Below are 9,399 nucleotides of genomic sequence, written 5' to 3'. Positions count from 1 at the left end.
TGTTAGCCAGGATGGTCTCGATCTCCTGACCTCGTGATCCACCCGTCTCGGCCTCCCAAAGTGCTGGGATTACAGGCTTGAGCCACTGTGCCTGGCCTTGTTGCCACTCTTGACTCTGAAGGGTTCAGTGCTTGCGTGGAGGGGTTTCTCACCTCTCCCGGGAGGGCACGATACTGGCAGTCACCTCTAGGCAGGGAGAAGGAAGTCATTTGCCTCTAGATCTGTTGCCTCATCTTGTGCTTCCTGCATATCTGCCACACACCTAGCAAGTGTGCTCTCCGTAAATAAACTTCAGGATTAAGGCCATTTTTGTGAGTGATTTGTGATGAAGCTGTTGGAGGTAACTGCTCATCAGATTTAAAGGAATGAAATGGACTGAAGCTGAGATGGGCAGGATCCAAACAGATCTAAATGAACTAGGGTGATGGCCAAATTATCCAAGACAGAATTTAAATCACATTAGAGGAGAGACATATACTTCCCATCCCTAAAAAGGAATGCCCCAAGACGGTGGCTTCATGGGAGTACTTGAGAAAACATGAAGTATCTGAAGGGACTCAGACTGTTCCACGGAAGAACGAGTACCAGTGGGAGGCAAAAGTAAAAATATGCAGAACAAGTCCAGACTGTGATGCCCTGGGGGCTTGGATAGGACCTGAGGCTGCACACATTCTGCATCAACTATGTGCCAGAACCTGGACCCTGCAGGGAGAGCGGCAGACCAGTCCCTGCTTTCGTAGAATTTGTATCTTTATGATATACGTCAGCTAGCAATAAATGCTGAGAAGTGATGGTGGCTGCTCTACACGGGATGACCAAGGGAGATCCCCTTTAAGGAGGTGATATTCACGATGTCCAAGGTGTTGGGAGATGGGGCCGCCATTTCTAGACCTCCCTCCCTCTCCTCTGCTCCCAACCCTGGGAGGGCTTCCCGACAGGAAGACTCCTCAGGAAAGCTGGAGGGCTGCCGTCATTAACGCCAGGCCAGAACAGGGCGGGCTAACAGGGCGCTAGCCGGCCTGCCCACCTCCAGGTCCGCTAACGTGTGCCCAGCTCTAGGTCCGCTAATGTACTACGCAACAACTAAAATACAGGACGAGCCAGAGCGGCCGGCCCAGAGATGCCGTGGGGACGCATGCGCGAGACCGACCGCGGCGCCGTGCGCATGCGCGCGGGAGAGCGGGCAGTCCAGCTGGGCGAGAAGTCTAGGAGGGCGGTACTCGGCCGCGGCGGCGGTTGCTGTCGCTGCGCAGAAACTACTCGACAGCGTGCTGAGAAGAGTTAAGGAGAACTGCGGCTGCTCGGTCTGCAGGCGCGATGGATAACGTGCAGCCGAAAATAAAACATCGCCCCTTCTGCTTCAGTGTGAAAGGACACGTGAAGATGCTGCGGCTGGTGAGGCCCCGCCGCGGAGGGCGGGAGGCTGTTGAAGCTGCTCGGGGGCGGGAGATGTGGGTATGAAGTGCACAGCTGAACGCCCTGTTTGCTTTTCAACCTCGCTTTGATCAAGATTGAAAGGCAAGGCACGGCTTCGTGAGGGAAGAAGGAGGGAGATACGGCACCGTCCTCCCTCCCCTTAGGAGGGTTTAGGGACACACGTTCATGAAAACCAGAGAGGGCGGGGCGCCGTGGCGCACACCTGTGGTCCCAGCACTTTGGGAGGCCAGGACGGGAGGATCGCTTGAGCCCAGGATTTCGAGGCTGCAGTGAACCTTGATCGCACCACTGCACACAAGCCTAGGCGACAGAGAGATCCTGTCTCTTTAAAAACAAAACAAAACAAAACTTTTTTAAAAATTGAAAGTTACCAGGCGAGACAGCTGCAGTTACACCTCTCAGAAGCCCACAAGATCTGAAAGGAAAAAAAAAAGCCTCAGGGGTTTCGGTAAATGTTATGTGGACTTCTATAAGACAAACGTTTGATGTGATTGAGTTCAAGGCTGATACAGCCCAGAACCAGGACAAAGAGAGAACTGCTCGTTTCTAGCAGCAGACTTCCTATGGGGAGCACTGCAGTCGCTTCTGAACAGTTTGGAGAAAGTTGATCATTTGGAGAGAAGCGGCCTAGCTAGTTAGAGAAGTGGAAACTGTCCTAGTTGAAGGAATCTATCCTAGAAACTCATTGAAGTAATTCACAGAGAAACCTTAAAGGGAAGGAAAAAATAAATTGTTTTAAGTTTTAAAGAGTTGACATGGGAGAGGCAAAATGGAGATAGTTCAAAGTTACAAGGAAAACATTTCCAATTAATGTGAGGAGGAATCTTATATTGGGAGATCTCCCAAAACTAAATGGCCACTTGGGAAGGCAGTGCATTCCCAGATAAAAGTACCAGGCATAGGTGAGCACTTGGTGAGGATGTTATAAAGGAGACTCAAACTTAAGGTGAGTGGGTTGAACAAAGTGCATATAAGATCCTTCCCACACCAAAAGTCTGTGATTGTGAGAAGCAGCTTTCATATCGTGTAAGTTGATATACATAAGAGATTTAGAAAACAACTCTGGAGTCGAGGGAAGGAGAGAGAACTTTTGATTGGGAGTAAATACTCAGGACAAAAGTGACGAGAAGGTCTGGGATCTTGAACACTGAAAAAGGAAACATCTTGAACACTGAAGGGGGAACCATGTTCTGTGAGAATGGTTAGTTTTTGACATATTAATTTCCTCAACAAACCATTTGAATACTTAATATGGTCCAAACTCTGGGCTAGGAGCTGGAACAGCAAAGACAAACCAGGACAAAAATCCCTGACTCATGGAGTTCTTCAGTTTAGTTATGAGATAGACACATGAGCAGATAGTTAAGATACGTGATAAGGTGGAGATAGAACACAGAAGTGAGGCGTCTAACCAAGGAGATAGGTGTCAGAAAAAAACTCTCCCTAGAGCAATCTAGGGTTGGATCTAAGAGCCACCTGACTAAAGGCATGGAGGCAACAAATAGCACAATTGCTGCAGAGAAATATAAGAAGTTGAGTGTTACTTCATTTATTCAAATAATCTGTGTAATGCATGTCATGTGCCAGGCACTGTTCCAGCCTCTTGAAAAATACTAGTGAACAAAAAACAAAGATCCCTGCCCTCGTGGAGTACACATATTGGGATGGGAGGGCAGAGGAGGCAAACACAATAAATTTTAGTATTCTAGAAGGTGGTATGTGTAGTGGAACAAGAGAAAAGTAAAAGCCAGGTAAGGGAGTTTGTAGGCCGGGAGGGAGTTGCAGAGAAAAGTTGCAATGATGAATAGAATTCTAGGCTTTGTTGAGATGACATCTGATCAAAGATTTGAGTGAGATGAGGGAGTTAGCTATGAGAATACCTGGAACAAGAGTGTTTGAAGCAGAGAAAATCCAGTGCGGTATGGCGTTATGGCAGGAATGTGCGGGAAGGCATCAAGAAAGAGCAAGGAAACCAGCCTAACTGGACTGGGGTGAGTGAGTGAAGATGAGGAAGGTTTTAAGTAAAGTATATGATCTAACTTATATTTTTAAAGTATACTAGGCCAGGCCCAGTGGCTCACCCTGTAATCCCAGCACTTTGGGAGGCCAAGGCAGGCAGATCATTTGAAGTTAGGAGTTCCTGCAGCCTGACCAACATGGTGAAACCCCATCTCTACTAAAAATACAAAAAAAAAAAAAAAAAATTAGCCAGGCGTGGTGGCGCGTGCCTGTAATCTCAGCTACTCAGGAGGCTGAGGCAGGAGAATCACTGGAACCTGGGAGACAGAGGTTGAGGTAAGCCAAAATCACCCCACTGCACTCCAGCCTGGGTGACAGAGTGAGACTCCCTCTCAAAAACAAACAAAAACCAAAATACTAGCTGCTGTGTTAACAGTAGATTCGTAGGGAAGGACAGAAGGGGATTGCTGCAGGGGCAAAGGTAGAACCAAAGAGACCAATTGTAGTAATCTGGGCAAGAGATGATGATGGTGGCTGGTGGTAGCAGAGCAGGTAATAAGAAGTGGTCACATTTGGAATATAATATTTTAAAAGTAGCACCAACAAGGTTTGCTGATGAGCCAGATGTGGGGTAAACAAAAGAGGAGTCCAAGACAGCTTCTAAAGTTTTTGGTTTAAGCAACTGGAAGGATGAGTCGCCATCCACTGAGATAAGACAGCCTATTGATGAAGCAAATGTGAAAAGAGGATCAGGAGTTTGATTCATGTGGATAAATTGTGAAGTAAGTCTTTTCTCAAGAAGTAGACAGGAGCCAAATTGTGGAAGATCTTGAAAACATGGTGAGAAGCAGGCTCTATTCTAAAGACCCTGGAGAGCCACTGAAGAATTTTGAATAGATGAAGAAATCCGTAAACAAAGTTGCATGTTAGGAATTTCGTCATGATAGTTCATGGAAAAGATGCTGATGGCAGTAGTTGTAAGGATGAAGAGGAGGGAGTGCCCAAAATGTTTAGGCATTAAGTGAGCAGGACCCGATTATTGATCAGTTGGGGAATGGGTAAGAACACTGATCTTAGGTTCCTGGCATGGGTGATAAGGTAGATTGTGGTACCTCCAGTTGAGGTTGTGAATCCAGGAGGAAGGGGCAGGATTTCAGCTTTAGACATGGTGAATTGAGATTCCTGTAGGTTATCCAGATAGGGATTCTAAATGGCTACTTAGGTGTGAAATGTGGGGAATGGACCTGGGTTAGAGACCCAGACTCATTGAGTGGAATGAGAATGACAGCATTTTACAGGGGTGAATAAAATGAGAGGAACCCACCAAGAGAGAACAGTAGCAGAGGTTTAAAATCTCGGAGAAGTGACACGGGAACCAAAAGAAAACAGTAGTAGGGGAAGGACAGCCAATGGCAATAACATCATAGGGGTCCACTAGGATAAGGAATGAAAAATGTTCATTATAAAACAGCAACTCAAAGTACTGGAAAAAGAAAAAAACATTCATTAAATTTAGTATTTCTGAAATCACTGATGTTAGCAAAGGCAATATCCACAGAGTGGTAATGTCTGAGATACTATTAGTGAGATATTTAAAAGATAACTGGAAACAAAGGCCAGGAGCTTAGGAAAGATGTAAGAGCTGTAAATATAAATCACAGGAGAACCCAGTTTGACAGAAACCATAGAAAGTTTTAAGGAAATGGAGTAATCACCAGTGCAAATGACCATGATGCAAAAAGGTTACAGAGGATAGGGACTGAAAAAGTGACCCTTCATTTCATAATCTGTGGGCTGAAGACCTTGGTCCAGTAATTGGAGTAGTTGGAGATGATGTGTTGCTAATAGTAATTATATTAATTATAAAGAATGAAGTTACTTAGTAACTATTAGTAATCAAACTGACCAATTTAGAAGTTTAAAAGAAGGGCATATTTATGCTAATAAAGTAATTGGAAGAATTATAAATAAGTAACCTATATGGACTTAAAATGAGTATGTATATGTTACCAGCTGACAGGATATTTTAAAAGTCTAGCCAGGGAAGACTCTTAACCAAACCATTTACCAACAGCACAGAGCTTTGGAGAGAGCTTTATTTCCTAAGAACATTGACAGAACTCCCCTGGGACCCACCAGCTTAATTTTTTTTCACTTAACATTGCCATGTTCTGTATCTTCATTTGGAAATGAAGAAATTTCAGAGTTGTTTTGTTTTGTTTTGTTTTTCACTTAAAATGGCATAGATTCTGATTGCATTGTTTAGGTAGAAGTGTATAAAAAGTGGTACTTTGGTAATAAAGCTATTAAACGTCAGAATTGTTTTTCTCTGACAATTTTTTTTGTTTTTGTTTTTGAGACAGGGTCTGGCTCTGTCACCCAGGCTGGATGAAGTGCAGTGGCGTGATCTCAGCTCACTGCAACCCCCACATCCTGGGTTCAAGCAATTCTCCTGTCTCAGCCACCCGAGTAGCTGGGATTACAGGCGCCTGCTACCACACCTGGATAATTTTTGTATTTTTAGTAGAGACAAGGTTTCACCATGTTGGCCAGGCTGGTCTCAAACTCCTGACTTAAGGCGATCCGCCTGCCTTGGCCTCCCAAAGTGCTGGGATTACAGACATGAGCCACCGCGCCCACCCTGACAATTTGTTTTGAACTTTGCTCCTCAGTATTTTTCTGGCAACATTCTAAGTTTAAATCTGACAGTAGACTCCAGATTGTTAAGAATTAAGGAGTGATAAATGGATGGTAAGAAATTATAGACAGCCAGTATACAGCCTTTTTGAGGAAGCATAACAACAATAGAAAACAAAACAAGGGTTTCTGTGGGGAGCAGGATAAAAGGAAGGAGTATGTGTGTGTATATTTTAAAAGAAGACAACTGAGATGTTTCTAGGATGATGAGAAAAGGAGCTAGCAGAGGATGGATTGAAAGTACAAGAGGGAATGGAGGTATTTGGTGGAAAAAGATCAAGAGAACTAATGTGGGAAGTGATGGTGTCAGAAACACAAGAAGAATAATTAATTAGACTTAAAATAGAGAGGAATACCCAGTCCTCTAAAAGACAAAGAGAAGTCAATATCCATACACTTTAGCCATGGCTGTTTTATATGTGTGTGTGTATGGCAGAAACCCCAGTATCTGGTAATTTTTGTTTATTTGGAGATGAGGTCTCATTATGTTGCCCAGGCTGGTCTTGAACTCCTAGCTTCAAGCAATCCTCCTACCTCAGCCTCCCAGAATACTGGGATTACAGGCATGACCCACTGTGCCCAGCCTATTATTTTAGAAATTATCATTTTTACAGTTTAAATTTGTATTCAGTTGTCACTGAATAAATCATGGGTTTTTTTCTTCTAGGCACTAACTGTGACATCTATGACCTTTTTTATCATCGCACAAGCCCCTGAACCATATATTGTTATCACTGGATTTGAAGTCACCGTTATTTTGTTTTTCATACTTTTATATATACTCAGACTTGATCGACTAATGAAGTGGTTATTTTGGCCTTTGCTTGTAAGTGTTCAGTTTCATCCTTAAATTTTACTTTTTCCTGCCATAATGAGATATTTTAATGAACTCTGTTTTTTGTTTCTCTTAAACCCTTAAAGTAATCTCTGATAGGCTTAGGAAGGAGGAGCCCTACCCATTGCTAGTGTGCCGTGTATTGCCTTGGGAGAGGGTCTTAAGGATGCAGGGCAGCCACAGAGCATACGTTCTCTGTGCACATCTATCAGTAGATTCGGCTGACGCTTCTGTTAGAATTTGCTTGGATACATCTTCTAAAGAAATTTAAATTTAGGACCATGTTAATAAAATTACAGTGCTTTCTTAATCTTTATTACCTATTTGAATGCATGTTAATATGGCCTCAAAATTGGGATAGAGATGGAAAGAGATACACAAGTGTCTATCCTTGCACATCCTTGGTCACTAAATGGAAAATCAAACTAATTGAGGAAGCTAACGTACAATGTTATCTCACTTGAAAATATCTGTAGTTATTACTAAATAATGTTAGCACCTCTGATATTTCATAGTATATAGACTGCAACCTGCCATACTCATATTATTAGGAATAACTGCCCAGTGGAATGCCCAGATGGTTCTGAAAACTGTCAAATTGGGCAGATTAAAGTTATTCATTAAGATGTATGTAGCCCCTCAGACTGGACTAGAAGCTGATTCTAAGAAAAACTGAGTGACTTCTCCTCTGTCCTCTTGCAAGTCTCATCCCCAGCATCCTGTCTCCGTAGATCTCCCTCCTAAACCCTCCTGCTGCCCTTCTCCTCTTTGGCTGTACTAATTGCTGCCATGTCTTCCTCGGCTGCACTGGTCTCATCCTCTTGGATGCCACAGTGCTAATATCTAAGCTGATAATTCGTATCAACAAGAAAAGACTTCAGAGCTATTCTTAAACCATAAGCATGCCTTTAAATGATACCTTCTGGAACCACCTTCAAGGCCAGTGGCAAGCATTTCAGGCAAATCATAAACTTTTTAAAAGTCCTCAAAGGGAAAAGCTGGGAAATAAGATATTCATAGCACCTCTCAAAACTATTTAATCTACACTTCGGGGCTCTACTTGGTTGGAGGGAGGTCTAGGAAAACAGAGTGCAAAGTCTTCCTCAGTTGGACCTCATTTAGTGGCAGAAAGGGTTAAACTAAATTGTTCTAAATATTTCTTCAAGAAGATAATGAACACTGGTCCACATCCTCTTTGTCTTTCATAGTTGCTCTTCACAGCTTCTGTAGAGTTTAATAAAACTAACACATTTTAGCCTTTTTCTCCAAACATAATTCCTTGGAGTTTCTTACATGTCCCAGTAATAAACCTAGAGCCGGGAGTGTAACAGAATAGACTGAGAGAGAGTAGCTTATATGTAGCACACTAAAAGGAATAGTACCCAAATCTCTAAGGATCAAACTTTACTGATATTGTATCTCTTAGAAATGGGGTGTTATATGGGTAACTAAGTTTTTGCTCCGTTACGAAACCCAGAATCCTTTCTGATCTTTGTCTAATGAATTTATTTAGCAAATGTTAAGTATTTGCTAATCCTAGATTCTGTAATTGGTTCTTTGGTAAGACAAAACAAAAATCTTGTACCTCAGAGACTTTAAATGCACCCAGGAAGCAACACAGAGAATAGGTGCTGTGATAGATATACACCTAGGATGGCATGGATGCAACCCAGCAAAGGAAAGGGACCAGATCACAGTAGGCTGTGAAGAAAAACTGCCCAAACTGAGGGCTGAAGGATGAAACGTAGTTAGCAGATGACTGAGACAGGGAAGAGAAAGTGCTTTTCTGCTAGAAAAGCAGCAGCATATGTGAGGGTCTAGGTGGAGAAAGAGCATGACCCTCCAGGACCTGCAGGTGTATCTAAATGGTTGGGTATTGAATTGTGAACAAGAGCCCGGGCAAAAGTGAGCTTTGAGACAATGGGGTCAGGGCATACAAGGGTTTATGTGCTCTGGACTTCAACCCAAAGCCTAATGGGAGTTGTTGGAGGTTTTTAAGTAGGAGAGTGGCATGATCAGATGATCTGCCTCCATATCTTGAGAGGATACTGACAGAGGAAGAATACGTTTAAGGAAGGGTGCAGGAGAGCAGTATGTAATGAGTTTAGCTTGATAAATACTAGATTTTAGTTACTCATGCGATATTCATATGGAGATGTTCAGAAATGGTGTGAAACTTAAGAGGAGCTAGAGCCACACTTTAGGAGTCATCACCTTGTGATGTTAACTGAGCTTGGACTGGGCAAAATGGCTCAGAAAGAGCGTAGAGAGAGCTGAAGGTAAAACTGGGAAACGCCAACATATGAGATGAGACATGGCCAGAAAAGGCAGGAGAGCACCCAAGTGAGACTGGTGTCGCCGAAGCCAAGGCGGGAATACATTTCAAGAAGAATGGACACATTTAAACACAAAGATAAGTTCTCTCTCTCTGTCTGTCTGTCTCCCTCTCTCTCTCTCTCTCTCTCTCTCTC

General features: G+C 43.3%; 2 protein-coding genes across 6 annotated transcripts in view; both read left to right on the top strand.

The window, feature by feature from the left end:
• The first annotated feature begins 591 nt into the window (after positions 1 to 591).
• Positions 592 to 9,399, top strand: part of CKLF (chemokine-like factor) — a 14,983-nt gene continuing 6,175 nt past the window's right edge. For 3 of the 5 annotated variants that reach the window (XM_011932114.1, XM_011932112.1, XM_011932113.1), the window contains exons 1-2: positions 592 to 1,395; positions 6,761 to 6,919. In XM_011932114.1, the coding sequence (XP_011787504.1) occupies positions 1,318 to 1,395; positions 6,761 to 6,919 (237 nt within the window). In that variant the 5' untranslated portion in view covers positions 592 to 1,317. The remainder of the gene's footprint in view (positions 1,396 to 6,760; positions 6,920 to 9,399) is intronic. The other 2 variants (XM_011932115.1, XM_011932116.1) reach the window with 2 other exon arrangements.
• LOC105504605 (CKLF-like MARVEL transmembrane domain-containing protein 1) overlaps positions 1,252 to 9,399 on the top strand; it is a 28,050-nt gene continuing 19,902 nt past the window's right edge. The window contains exon 1 of the mRNA XM_011932117.1: positions 1,252 to 1,395. The gene's annotated coding sequence lies outside the window, so the exon portion shown is untranslated. The remainder of the gene's footprint in view (positions 1,396 to 9,399) is intronic.

Source organism: Colobus angolensis, unplaced genomic scaffold (assembly GCF_000951035.1).
Source record: "Colobus angolensis palliatus isolate OR3802 unplaced genomic scaffold, Cang.pa_1.0 Scaffold93, whole genome shotgun sequence".
In the NCBI taxonomy this organism is placed as follows: Eukaryota; Metazoa; Chordata; class Mammalia; order Primates; family Cercopithecidae; genus Colobus; species Colobus angolensis.
The sequence above is the reverse complement of the archived record's forward strand: the minus strand, read 5'-3'. Positions and strand labels throughout refer to the sequence as shown.